The sequence below is a fragment of the Schistocerca piceifrons genome, chromosome 2 (genome assembly GCF_021461385.2).
Source record: "Schistocerca piceifrons isolate TAMUIC-IGC-003096 chromosome 2, iqSchPice1.1, whole genome shotgun sequence".
Classification (NCBI taxonomy): domain Eukaryota; kingdom Metazoa; phylum Arthropoda; class Insecta; order Orthoptera; family Acrididae; genus Schistocerca; species Schistocerca piceifrons.
Window position 1 is genome coordinate 562,799,263 of NC_060139.1, and position 15,176 is coordinate 562,814,438.

A 15,176-nucleotide genomic window follows, 5' to 3' on the forward strand; every position below is an offset into this window, starting at 1 on the left:
AATCTCAAGGAAGTTTATTATATTTGAACTGAGAATGTGTCCAAGAATTCTGCAGCAAACTGAAGTTAGGGATATTGGCCTGCAATTTTGCGGGTCCATTCTTCGACCCTTCTTATATGCTGGAGTCACCAGCACTTTTTTCCAGTTGCTTGGGACTTGTGCTGAGCGATAAATCATGATAAATGCAGGCTGGGTAAGGGACTAATGCAGTAGAGTACTCTTTGTAAAACCAATTGGGACTCCATCTGGACCTGGTGATTTTTTGCTTTCAAATCTTCCAGTTGTTTCTCTACACCAAGGATACTTATTACTATGTCATCCATACCAAGTCATATCAGTCATATACCAGCAACTGGAGAGTGGAGCGGTGAAGACCTATTAATTGGTGTACTATAACAGGTAAAAATAGAATCCCAAGTCAATGTATCGTTTAGGGTTTCGGCACATGCTTGCACATTGACATGCCATATGGTGCAAGCTTAGAGTGGGAACAGAACTTTTGGTCTACATCTCTGTACAGAATATTGGCAGGTGATTGTACTACCTCTTGATGAATTATTAAGTATCTCTAGACCACAGTTTGTTATTGAAGTGTATCAAATAGAACAATATCTGAATACTTTCTCTAAGACAGCTGATAATAATTCCAGTGATACTTAATCATCCTGCCAGACTCCTCTTAAATTCTGAATAGGCAGTGCATGACAACTGAAGATATGCAGTAACAAGAGACACAAAATACAGTCAGTCATGGTACTTGAGAGTAAGTTTATAGGCCAGGTTGACTAAGAATGAAAAGGAAAGACAGTTGAGACTGTCACAATTGCAACGGCAGAAAACATGGACACTGTGTGGTAATAGTGCTGTGACAGCTTTTAGCATTCACATTATTAATTTTTTGCTGCTTCTGTGCAATTAGGGAATAAGTCACCTTAGATCCACCCATGTGTAGATTCTCAGAACTTGGACTGCTAGGTGGCATCAATAATTTTTCCTGTGTGGAATGCTGTGCCTCTTTCAATTTTTATTACTAGTTGATAGGTGTATGGTGATGACAGGAACAGAAAGTAAAGTGAGGTGTGGTCTCCATATCTGCCCATACACATAGTCTAAAAGGTCTGTAATACTCAGCATCATAAGTTGTTGTCTTCACTACAAAGACTGATTTGATGCAGTTCTCCATGCTGTGCAGACCTCTTCACCTCCGAATAACTACTGCAGCGTACGTCCTTTTGAACCTGCTTATTGTATTCATCTCTCAGTCTCCCTGTACAATTTTGACGCCCCCCCACCCTCCACCCTCCCCCTTCTGCACCGCCCTCCAGTACTAAATTGGCTAGATGCATCAAGCAATCCCTTCTTTTAGTCAAGCTGTCCCACAAATTCTATTCAGCACCACCTCATTAGTTACATCATCTACCCATCTGATCTTCAGCATTCTTTTGTGACACTACATTTCAAAAGCTTCTATTCTCTTCTTGTATGAACTGTTTATTGTCCACATTTCACTCCCATACAAGGCTACACTCTAGACAAATACCACCAGAAAAGACTTCCTAAAACTCAGATCTATATTTGATGTTAACTGATTTCTCTTTCAGATACAGATTTCTTCTCATTGCCAGCCTACACTTTATACCCTCCCTGCTCTGGTCATCATCAACTATTTAACTGTCCTAATGGCAAAGTTGATCTTCACTTTTAGTATCTCATTTCCTAATCTAATCCCATAACCATTAAATGATTTAATTCAAGTACATTCCATTGCCCTTTTTTTCTTTGTTGATGTTCAACTTATATCCTTTTCTTCAAGACACAGCCTATTCCATTCAACTGCTCTTCAAGTCCTTTGCTGTGTGTGACAAAATTACAATGTCATTGGCAAACCTCAAAGTTTTTATTTCTTATCTTTGAGTTTTAATTCCTTCTCTAAATTTTTCTTTGGTTTCCTTTATTGCCTGCTCAGTGTACAGATTGAATAACCCCCCTCCCAGCCCCCCACCCCACCCCCACATCCCCACCGCCTCACTGCCTTCTCAACCACTGCTTTCCTTTCTTGCCCACTGACTCTTATAACTGCCATCTGGTTTCTGTACAAGTTGTAAATAGCCTTTCACTCCCTGTATTTTACACCTGCCAGCTTCATAATTTCAAAAAGTATATTTGGGTTAATATTATCAAGAGCTGTCTCTAAGTCTATGAACACTATAAAAGTGGGTTTGCCTTTTCTTGACTAATGTGTAAGAAAAGTTGTAGGGCCAGTATTGCTGGTGCCATTGCTTTTAATTTTACTGAAGTTTTGTTTGATTTTTATATATCTTGAACCAGTCCATTCAATGCCCATTTCTTTTTCAATATATTCAAATTTTTCCTGTAGGCAGTTTGCTTTGACTTCTTTGCAATTCCTATTCATTTCATTCTTAAATGACCTATTTTGCTGTATAATTGTCTTTCCTCGGAAAGTTTTGTACTTCCTTCTTTCATTGATAAACGGAAGTGCTTCTTCTATTATCCAATATTTCTTCACAGTTGTCTTCCTTGTATTCATATTTACCTGTCCAACTTCCATGATTATCCTTTTTAGAGATATACATTTCTCTTCACCTGGACTGCATATTGTTGTATTCATTATTGCCATCATCTACAGCCTTAGAGAACTTCAGATGCACCTCGTCATTCCTCAGTATTTCAGTGTGTGACTTCTTACCACACTGATTCTTCCAGTTGACTCTTGTAAACTTCACTGTACTCTTCATCACTACTAAAGTATGATTTGATTCTAGCTGCTAGGTATGCCTTACAATCCAATAGCAGATTTCAGAATCTCTATTTGACCATGATGTAATGCAGCTGGAACCTTCGTGCGTCTTAGGCCGTTTCTGAGTATACCTGCACCTCTTCTGATTTTTAAAAATGTGTTCACTATAGTAGCTGATGTGTTCACTATTACTAGCTGAAATTTACAACAGAACTCAATTAGTGCTTCTCCTCTCTTATTCCTACTATTGAATTGATATTCTCCTGTAACTCAGTCTTCTAGTCCCCCTACTACAACATTCCAGGCATAAATGATTATTAGATTTTCATTTAGTTTACATACTGAATTATGTGTTCAATATAACCATTTTCTTTCCTTATACCTTCATTTTCTGCTAGTTATATTACCATATATACCTGAATTACTACTATTGTTGGCATTGGTTTCAGAAAGGGTATTCCTATCACTGAACGGACAATAACTCACACTCTGCACTACCTTCCTGTTCATGACAAATCGTGTATCTCTCTGGGATCTAAACTGATCTTCTCTTAAATCAGCTTCTACCAGTTCTTCCATTCTTTGACAAAAAACTCATGTTAGTATTTTGCAGTCATGACTTATTGAAGTGATATTCATAATATTGTCAACGCCTGCTTTCTTTGGAACTGGAATTATTATATTCTTCTTGAATTCTGAGGGTATATTGCCTGTCTCGTACATCTTGCGCACCAAGTGAAATAGTTTTATCATGGCTGGCTCTCCCATTTCCTTTTTATATTTTCTCCTTTCATCAAATAAATTCAATACTTCCTGTGATATCCAAGGATTTCTACTAAACCTTGCCTTTTGTAACTATTGGATCCTCTGGTATCTTCGCTATTTCATCTCTCAAAGCTACCCATTCGTCTTTTACTGTATTCCTTTCTCCTGCTGTAGTCAATTGTTGCCTAATGCTCCCTCTGAAATACTCAACAATCTCTTGTTCTTTCAACTTGTCCATGTCCTATTGCCTTAATTTCCTACCTTTTTGCAATTGCTCCAGTTTTAATCTAGAGTTCATAAGCAACAAATTGTGATTAGAGTCCCCATCTGCCCCTGGAAATGTCTTGCAGTTTAAAATCTGGTTCTGAAATCTCTGCATTACCATTATAGAATTGATATGAAAGCTTTGTGTCTCCTGGTCTCTTGCACTTATACAGTCTCCTTTCATGATTCTTGAACCAAGTTTTAGTGATGATGCTGTATGCAAAATTCTACCAAGCGGCTTCCTCTTTGATTCCTTTCCCCCAGTCCATACTCACCTACTATTTTTACTTCTCTTCCTTTTCCTACTATCAATTAACAGTGCTGCATCACAATTAAATTTTCATCACTCTTAACCACCAAATAATTTTTTTTATCTCATCATACATTTCTTCTCTCTCTTCATTATCTGTAGAGCTATTTGGGATATAAACTTTTACTGCTATGGTGGTCTATCTTGGCTATACTAATGCGTTCACTATTCCGTTCATAGTAGCGTATGTGCATTCCTATTTTCTTATTCATTATTAGAGCTAATCCTGCAGTACCCCTATTTTGTTTTGTATTTATAACCCTGTAGTCACCTAACTAGAAGTCCTGTTCCTCCTGCCACTGAACTTTGCTCATTCCTACTATATTAACATCAACCTATCCATTTCCCTTTTTAATCTTCTAGCCTACCTCCACTATTAAGCGATCTAACATTCCACACTCCAACACATAGTATGCCAGTTTGGTTTTTCCTGATGACATCATCATTCTCAGCAGTCCCCATCCAGAGATCCAAATTGGAGGAGGAGGAGGAGGAGGAGGAGGAGGGGGGGGGGGAGTATTTTACCTCCAGAGTATTTTACCCAAGAGGATGCCATTATCACCAAACCACACCATAGAGCTTTATGCCATCAGGAAAAATTATTGCTACAGTTTGCCCTTGCTCTCTGCCGTTTGCAGTGCCAGCTCAGTAAAGCCATGTTGACTCATATTATGAGGCCAGATCACTCAATCATCCAGATTGTTGCCACTGGAACTACTGAAATGGTTTCTGCCCCTCTTCAGGAATGGTACATTTGTCTGGTCCTTAACAAATATCCCTCCATTGTCATTGCACCTGTGCTATGTCTACCTGTATCATTGAGGCCTGTAAGCCACACCACCACGGCAAGGTCCATTGTTCTTGGTGCAGCACCTTAAATACTGTTGGATTATTGTGCATAAGGAACACATTATACATGAAAGCTGTATTCTTCTGACTAATATGATGGAGAGTCTACCATAGAACACAGGTGGAGAATGCCAGATTCACAGTTTCACTGTGTGTGAATAATGACATAGTAGCACAATGCAGTCATCAACTACTAAAACCATTAACAGCTTCAAGGACGATGGTGGTGATGATGGGAGAGACTTCCAGTGTCATGGTGCCATTCTGCAACTGCAATTTAAGCTCTGGTTCATTGGAACAAGTATAGATCTTACCAATTTTTATGATTTTGTTTAACGTCTGCTTCCCTTTCTCATTTTAAAATACCAGATTTATTCATGACACACTCTATGTGCTTTTGCTAATCAACTCCAATTTGACAGCAATACTCCACATTCCCAAATTTTTACATATTTATCAATATGATTTTCACAACAGAGGATGATGAAATGCTCCAACTCATAACGCTAATATTGAGTGAGGCAGAATGTATGCACCTAGAGCTTACATAGTTGTCCTGTAAAATTACGTGGTGTTCCTGATATGAAAAATTGCTTAATTATGATTTCACTACCCTTCACATATTCTGTCTTCGCTTTCAAGGCACTATGGAGCCATATCTGTGCGGACCTATCATCATTACTTAGCAAATAAACCTCATAATGAGGGAGAACATGTATGCTTCATTGCTCTCTGACAACAAGTTTCAGAAATTTCATAATGTAATGTGGCTGTTAAGGAAAGAATTCAGTGATAGGTTTGGTAACAGCTCCTTGTCTCACTCTTTATAAAAGTCCTGCATCTTTAACAGTGCTTTTCTACATCTGCCACACTAATTCTTCAGCTCCCTTGAGTCACGTGCTTGAAAACTTCTTCCCTGTGAAACCTGAATTTCTGCAGGGGTATAAAATGATCAAATAACTTACAGAACACTGCCACATGACATCTTTGACAACAGTCAGTATTTCAATAGGTGCATGCCCTGTTGTTTTCAAAGCACAAATACAGCACACAAGTGTATACAAGGGAATTTAAAACCTCAGTTTGCAGACCACATCAGAAAAGATAAAACACACACACACACACACACACACACACACACACACACACACACACACACTAGCACCATCGCACAACCAATGATGGCCAGTGTCAAAAGTTATCAATAATGAATATTAATAACCAACAGGTGAGTAACATTAAATCTTTCCCTCTATTCGCTTGTCAAGTTCATAATAATGTACTGTATTTTTACCAGGCAAATCAGTGCAGAAGGAATGGGATTCAGTATGCTGCCAAATCAATAAGATTTATAGTATTTACATGATTTATGTAAATCACTTCAAACAAGTTTTGTATTGGTATCATAAAAAAAACCAATTGCAAGTTTCCTTATTGTCCATCTGTCCTCCCCGACCCTCTCCACCCAAAACAAATCTCTTTTCCTCTTTCATCCAACTTTTTTAGTTATGTTATTCTTCATCCTTCTCATTTCTCTCATAGTTTCATTAGTCTTTACTTCTCACTCCATTCTTTCTGTTATATCTGACCTAATGCTGACCTTCTATTGTCTCTGACAGTTTCTCCTTCCTCTGTTCCTTCTGTTGTCCTCACAGCTGGTGAATCCCACTTAATCTAGCCTCTGGGTGACCTGCCTCTTTATAGCCTTCCTCAACTAATCCCTAATTCCTGTATCGAGATGTAATAGACTATGTGTGTTCTGAAAGCTAAAATACTAGTTTCTGTTTGACTTTTTTTTTTAAGTGTTATGAATTTTGCCGTCTGAAGGTAAGTAGTGATCAGACATTCTGTCTCCTAGTAATGTTAACAGAAAATACAAGTTTAGCATACGATAGTACATTTTCTATTGTGACATCACATTTATTTTTCGATTAATGTATCACAACAGCTGAGTTAATCACTCTTAAAATAGTGTGGTGTGACACATTGACATTTGTTTGCATGTCATTGATGATTTGTCTTTCTTGCAGCTTTAATGAGTACTTACAGTGAAATATTCATACATGTGGAACTCATTAATTTATTAATTAACTTGCCCTTTGTGTGTTTTATCTAACATGTGCACTAGTTGATTTTTTATTTTTTTGCAGATTTATTGTATGCAGTATGGAAACCCTGTTTTGTTAATTCAAGACGTTGGCCCTCACTCAACTTTTTTCATTTTCATTGCTGCATATGTAATTTGCAATCTAATTAAAGTGGTAAGAAAACTGCAATGGTTATAGTATATCTTATTAGAATTTATAACATGTATACTGTATGTGTAGAATTTCTGGTAGCTGAAGATGTACATGTAAGTAGGCTAACCATGCCATACGTGATGAGGTCCATTAATCTTAATTTTTTTTCCGTCTTTAGGAAGAAAGCAAATTGCAGAATTCAATAATGCTTGAACGGATGAATGGAATGGATTATGGCAGTGGCATGGCCTATAATTTTTTTTATGGATATTTGGATATTGTCCTCCCAAACAGGGGAGGAAGTGAAAAAGGTATCTGTTTTACTACAACAATAATTGTTTATTTCAAAACACCATTGTTAAATTACTCTCATTTATTTTATTGTTGGCATCAGGATGAAACATAAATGTGATTAATTCAGAGTTGTAAAACAGAAGCTGCAGATTATTTGACAGTACAGCAATCAAACAGAAGAGGTAGACAGTGTTAAGTTTTTGGGATTACAAATTGATAATAAATTCATTTTGGGAGAACGTATCACAGAAATTCTGAAGAATCTAAGCAAATCTTTATTTGCAATGCATTATTTTAGACATAGGTTATATAAAAATTTAAAAAAAGCTGTCATGCTTTGCTTACTTTCATTCCATAAAATCATACAGCATCATTTTTTGGAGTTAATTTTTTCCAAGTCCAGTGATGTGCAAAAAAATTGTATGTGGTATGAACTCAACTTCCTGCAGACACCTTTTCAAGGAGTTGGGGAAGCTGACTACTGCTTCCCAGTATATTTATTCCTTAATGAAATGTGTCTTAAATAATATATCTCTGTTTCAGTCCAACAACTCAGTTTATGGAATCTGCACTAGACATAGGGACAATCTTCACAAATATTTAAAATCACTCACTTTGGTCCAGAAAAACTCCCATTATTCAGGAAAACACATTTTCTGCAACTTGACGGCAGCCATAAAATGTTTAACTACTAATAAAAGTAAGTCTTGGTCTAGGGGCAGTAATCAAAATGTCCTGAGTGTTATCCCAGCCACTGCATAAATTTTGCGTAAAAATCATCAGCAGTGGCAGCCAAAGACTTTGAGTATAAGGAGTCACCCACGTCTTCCTAACAACCTTGTCAAAGAGGATGGAGGAGCAGACAAAGGTTGTGAGCACCCTCTTGCCTTTGGGGGGTGGAACAGCACCTAAAGTCGGAAGAATCAGCAATGATCAATGACATGAGGATGCAGAAGGCAATGGAAACCCCTGCATTAAAGACAGATAATGTAGCCTGTAGACGAAAAGGTGTCAGGTGGTCTCTCCATTACAAAATGTTCCATTTTAGTCTGCCATTCGAGTCTCTGGGTGGGGACTCCCAAGAGGGTGGAGACTATGAGAAAAAGGCTGAGTAACAAACAAAAGGGTAACATTCTACAAGAATGAGTTTTTCACTCTGCAGTGGAGTGTGCACTGAAATGAAACTTCCTGGCAGATTAAAAACTGTGTGCCGGACTGAGACTCGAACCCGGGACCTTTGCCTTTCGCGGGCAGGTGCTGTACCATCTGAGCTACCCAAGCACAACTCACGCCCCGTCCTCACAGCTTTACTTCCACCAGTACCTCATCTCCTACTTTCCAAACTTCACAGAAGCTCTCCTGCGAACCTTGCAGAAGTTTGGAATGTAGGAGACGAGGTATTGGCGGAAGTAAAGCTGTGAGGATGGGGCGTGAGTCGTGCTTGGGTAGCTCAGATGGTAGAGCACTTGCCCGCGAAAGGCAAAAGTTCTGAGTTTGAGTCTCGGTCTGGCACACAGTTTTAATCTGCCAGGAAGTTTCAACATTCTACAAGTCTGAGTGTGGTAGGGAAGCTAGAAAATCTGAAAAGGGAACTGCAGATACTCAACCTAGATAGAGTGCAGTCAGCAAAGGGATATGCAAATAAGATCACAGATGAACAAACGGTAATATCAACACTAGCAGATAATTGTGTAATGGGAGTAGGATTCATTATGAACAGGAAATTAGGGAAGAAAGTGAGTTATTGTCAACAGTTCAGTTATAGGAGTATCGTTTTCAGAAACCAATGCCAACAACAGTAGTTCTGGTACACATAGCAACCTCACTAGCAGAAGAAAACAGATAAAGAAAGAAAATGGTTATATTAAACTTTTAATTCAGTATCAAAAGATAGATGAAAATATAATAATCGTGTGTGACTGGAATGTTGTAGTAGGGGGACTAGAAGACTGAGTTACTGGAGAATATTGATTCAGTAATAGGAATAAGAGCGGAGAAAGACTAATTGAGTTTTATTGTAAAAACAACTAGTAATAGTGAATACATTATTCAAAAATCACAAGAGGAGCAGGTATACTCAAAAAAGACCTGAAGATGCAGAAAGGTTCCAGCTACATTATGCCATGGTCAGATAGAGATTCTGAAACCTGCTGTTGGATTGTAAGGGGACTAGACTCAAATCATAATTTAGTAATGGTGAAGAGAAGAGTGAAGTTTAAGAGAGTCACCATCAGTGTGGTAAGAAGTCACATACTGAAGTACTGAGAAATGATGGGGTGCATTTGAAGTTCTCTAAGGCTGTAGATATGGCAATAATGAATACAATAATAAGCAGATCAGTTGAAGATGAATGGACATCTCTAAAAAGGACAATCACAGAAGCTGGTTGGACAAATGTAGATACAAAGAGGGCAACTGTGAAGAAACCTTGGATAATAGAACAAATACTTCATTTTATCAGTGAAGGAATGAAGTGCAAAATTGTTCAGGGAAAGACAGTTATACAGCAAAACAGGTGATTTAAGAATGAAATGAATAGGAACTGCATAGAAATCTAGGTGAAATAACTGTAGGAAAAATTTGGAGAAACTAAAAGGAAATGGATATTGGATGGCCTGGTTCAAGATATAGAAAAATCAAAACAATCTTCAGTAAATGCTGATAAGATTAAGAATTCAAGTGCAATTCCACAGTTAAATGAAGAAGAGAGAGTGTATGGGAGGAAAGGTATTGCAACGTGATACAATTATAGCAGAACTTGCAGCAGAAGAGATGGAGCACAGAGCAGCAATGAGGCCGCATCCAGAGAACCAGCTACTCAGTCTTTGCCCTTGCTAATACAGCAACATCAGTAGAGGTGCCACTTGTGCTGTTAATGCTACTGCTTGTTAGCGAATGGGAACATCACATGGCTGCGGCAAAGTGAGCGACCAAACTGAGCAGATGATACGACTGACTCATAACCATAGGAACCAGTGTATCAGCCACTTGCATAACACTGATACAATAAGTATTGTGTACTGCCACCTCAGTCCAGAATTGCCCGAATCCCACCTCTACCTTCTTTTAACCTGTGGGTCCATTGTAGTCATGTTGATACCAGAGACTCAGGCTTAGTGAGTGAAATGAATTAGTGAAAACAAAACTAACCTAGAGACTCAGATGTGAGCTAAGTGGTAGAGTGAACAATAAGAAAAAGATAAACTGGCATTGGGAGTGAAAGTGGAAAACGTGAGATATATATAAAGTGTAAATAAATGAGTGACTATGTTTCAGCTGAAGTCCAGGGTCTGATTTCTTAAGTGGGAAGGAGAGATTGCAATGGGATAAAATTATAACAGAACTTGGAGCAGAAGATACGTGCCCAGAACAGTGACAAGGCTACAGCCAGACAGCAGGCACTGGTCATGGAACTATATGATCAATCCCCTTGTCTCATCTGCTGCAACCAGACTACTGGGCATTGCCGCTGCTAGCACAACAGTGTCAGCAGAGGTGGAGCTTCTGCAGTCAGTGATCCTGCACACCAACTAGCAGGGATGTCACATGGTTACTGCAACATGACTGACCGAATTGCTGATCTCAGACATCTGGAACACAGCAGTGAATGGATGTTAATCATGGATTGTGGGAAAACCAGAAAAGGAGAAAATGAAAGTTTGGTGAAAAGTAGATGGACTAGTTAGATAAGAACTGAGGAGGTTATCTGCAGAATCAGTGAGGAATAGAACATTTGGAAAACACTGGCAGAAAAAATGATGATAGGATATGTGTTAAGACATGAAGAGATAACTTTCACAGTATTTGAAGATGTTGCAGAGGATGAAAACTGCAGGGGATGATAGAAATTGGAATATATGTGTCCAGCAGATAACTAGGGATGTTGGTTGCTAGTGCTACTCTGAGATGAAGAGGTTGGCACAGGACAGGAATTTATAATAGGCTGCATTCTGATTTCTTAGTAGAACTGGCTAATGTGTGTATATTATTAATATTATTGAGTAATGTGTGTGTTAACATAAAATCTTACTTCTGTACAACTTTTGTGTGTGATGTTATTGATGCAAGTAAGTATTAGAAATTGATTTTCTCTTTGATGACATGTAACTTCAATGACCTAATAATTATCATATGCATGTCATTGTGTTGTACATTTACATGTTTTGTTACAGATGTGTAATTATCTCTTAAATCAGAATATGTTTAAGTTTTTTGATTTATTCCATATCCATGCTGACAATTCATGAGGTACCTGTGGGAGAGACATCAGAATACCTCTTTTTTTGTATATATTACGTACTCATGTTTTATGACATGTTCTACATTCTAGAAGATCTCCCCACTATGAATCTGTGGGACAAAAACTACATATAATCTAGCACAGTGAATTGACACTGTAGATTGGAAACACCTCTTGTTCAGAAATGCAAAATTATATACTTCACAAAAAGAAATAAGAAAAGGAAAAAACACAGTATCCTATGACTGCAATATCAATGACATACTCGCAATTGTTCAGAGATTTTGGGACGTGAACCTTAGGGTGGGAATGGCTGTTGGACGGAGGGATGTGGAGGTTGATGAAGTGGCATCTAACGCGGTCCATGAAGGTAGGTAAGTCAGACTGAGGGAGAGAAGTGGAAGGGCTCACAAGTTTACCAGGGAGAACGATGTCCTGGCCATATACAAACTCGGCTATTGTGCCTTTGAGGTCTTCCTTATAGATCACACGAATGCCGAGTAGCACAAGGACAAGGGCCTCTGTCCAAAGAGAGTCGTGGCATCGAAGAGCCGCCTTGAAAGTGCTGTGCCAGCACTCAACTAGCCCGTTACTTTGCGGGTGATATGCTGTGGTATGGATGCACCAGATGCCGCAAATGTTACAAATCTTGTTGAACAGGGCAGACTCAAATTGTCTGCCCTGGTCAGTCATGATGATAGCTGGACATCCAAACGCGATACCCATGACTCGCCAAAGGTTCGAGCAACAGTTTCTGCCGTGATATTGGGTAGGGGGACAGCCTTGACCCAGTGAGTTGTTTGGTCGATAGACGAGAGAACATAACGAAAGCCATTAGAGGGGGGGGGGGGGGGGGGAGAGGGCCGACAATGTCAATGTGAATATGCTGGAAATGCCCAGGAGGGATCAAAAAGGTGCCCGGGCGGGGGGGGGGGGGGGGGGGGGTGAAGTGTACTTGTGTACTTTGCAGCATTGGCACGCGACACAGGAGCGTGCCCATTGCTGTCAGTCCTTGTTGACATTTCACCATACAAAGCGCTCCACTACGAAGCGGGAGGACGCACGAAAACTGGGTTGGGCTAAATTATGCAGTGCATTGAAGACAGCTCGATGGAACATGGTAGGGATGAGGGGGCGTAATGTGCCCGTATTGTCGTCACACCAGATCTCACCAGAAATGCCAGGGAAGGTGGTGCGGACGAAGTGTAGTGAAGAGGCAGAGTCTGAAATCAGGTTTTGTGTGTCCTCGTCAGCGAGTTGGAGGTTAGCCAGTTCAGAGAGGTCTAACAGCGAATGAATGGCGTCGACTCGTGAAAGGAAATCAGCAACTATATTGTCAAAACCCTTTATGTGTCTGACACTGGTGGTGAACTGAGATATGAAGTCCATGTATCTGAAACGGCGAGGAGGCGAATCAGCTGGCGGGTTTGAAATGGCCACACCCAGGGGTTTGTGGTCTGTTAAATCATAGAAAGAGCATCCCTTAACGTCAGTCTTAAAATGCTTGATCGCTTTGCAGACTGCGAGCAACTCCCTGTCAAACACAGAATATTTTCGTTGTGCATTGGTGAGCTTGCGCGAGAAGAACTTCAGAGGCGAAGGTTGGCCGTCGACTGTCTGGCTAAGGACAGCACCGATGGCAGTATCACTCGCGTCTGTCATGATGAAAAGCTGCGCATTGGGATGAGGATGCGCGATGGTGCAAGCCTCGGCAAGAAGATTTTTGAGTGCAGTGAAAGAGTTAGTCATAGGAGGGGTCATGGAACGGGCCGAGATCCAGAAGTCTTGGTGCCCGCCAAGGCGTCCGTCAGTGGAGCCTGAATCTCCGCAGCCCGAGGTAGATGATGGCGATAATAATTGGCCATCCCCAGAAAGCACCGGAGCTCTTTGAATGATGAAGGTCTGGGTAGGTTTAGTATTGTTTGTACTTTGTCACGGGGCAGTGAATGCCATCGGCAGAGACCCAAAAACCAAGAAAAGTGACAGCGGGTTGATGTAGCTGCAATTCGTACTTGTTGGTCTCGATGCCTGCTGCCGCGAGTGTGTCCATAACAGTTTGCACATGTCGAATGTTGTCCTCAACAGAGGAGCTGAACACAAGAATGTCATCAAGATATGCAAAGCAGAACTTTTTTAGTCCGAATAGCTGCCAGGTCTGGGTTGCGTTTTTCAGACCGAAGGGCAGGAATCAAAACTGAAATAACCCGATTGGGGTGGTGATTGCTGTCTTCTCAATGTCTTCAGGAGCCATGGGGATCTGGTGGTAGGCCCGTTTGCAATCAATGACAGAGAACATGGTCGCACCTGCGAGGGAACTGGTAAAGTCGCCAATGTTGGGTATGGGGTAGGTGTCCATAATTATACATGCATTTAGTCAACGGTAGTCTCTGCACATGTGCCAGGACCCGTCTTTCTTGGGTGTCATATGAATGGGCGTAGACTAGCTGCTGGCAGAGGGTTCGATGACACCGGAGCTTAGAAGTGAGGTGGATGCTCGGGTGAGATACACTAAACAACACCTTACAATCAGGAGTTCATTTATTCACATCTTCACACAAGTAAGGTTTACACAGAACTGGATGGCGCAACTACACAAAGATAATGTTTTGCTTAGGTCAAAGATGATGCTCAGATCGATACTGGTGTCAATTTCATCGGTGCCACAAGTGTAACGTAAATAGGCCCTGTGTTAAAATAATGACTGTCTGTTCAATAGTGTCACATGTACCATATTATTCTGCAAGAATTGTGTGGTTAGGTTTTTACTGCTCATAGATGTTCAACGGTAAACTATTGTAGCAGTATGCTGGCATTTGCCTGCAAACTATTAATGAGGCTTATCAAAAGTTAACCAATAGTGAACTGGTGATATAACTGTGTAATATTATGGGGTTGTGAACAGTGAAGAACTGTGAAAAGCAACTGTGCAACTGTTGGCTACATTATTTACAGTAATCAGTGTTGAACTTCCAGCACCCATTTTTCAGCCAGTATAAAAATGCAGCATGTCGACACCGAGGACTACCAACAAAGAAATAAAGCAGGCAAACGTCAAAAGCTGCAAGTTTTTTTTGGGGAAGATGAATTATTATTCTAAGTCCCTTCCGCAAGTAATCCATATTATGTATCCACTGAACCACTTGTAGAAGAAAGGCATTCAGTACAAATGGATGTGTGCCTTAGAGTACACTTTCATTCAGCTGAAGCGTATGCTGCGCTCAGCATCCTGCCTTACATCCTTTTACCCATCACATCCATTGGTTCTGGCCATAAATGCCTCTCCATATAGCACTGATGCAGTTCTGGTGCATGGGCAAGAAGATGGTACCGAGCAACCAACTGCCTATGCATCAAAGACACTGACAGGTGTTCAAAAGAACTACTTGCAGATAGGAAATGAAGCTTTAGCAACTGTCTTTGAAATTAACAAGTATCATGACTATTTGTTTGGCACTA

The 15,176-nt window shown here is 40.1% G+C and overlaps 1 protein-coding gene across 4 annotated transcripts in view; it reads left to right on the top strand.

The window, feature by feature from the left end:
- The window catches only part of LOC124777078 (stimulator of interferon genes protein homolog), a 338,173-nt gene that overhangs the window by 213,082 nt on the left and 109,915 nt on the right, over window positions 1–15,176 (top strand). For all 4 annotated transcript variants that reach the window (XM_047252357.1, XM_047252356.1, XM_047252355.1 and 1 more), the window contains 2 exons: window positions 7,097–7,207; window positions 7,365–7,497. In XM_047252357.1, coding sequence (XP_047108313.1) covers window positions 7,097–7,207; window positions 7,365–7,497 — 244 coding nt within the window. The remainder of the gene's footprint in view (window positions 1–7,096; window positions 7,208–7,364; window positions 7,498–15,176) is intronic.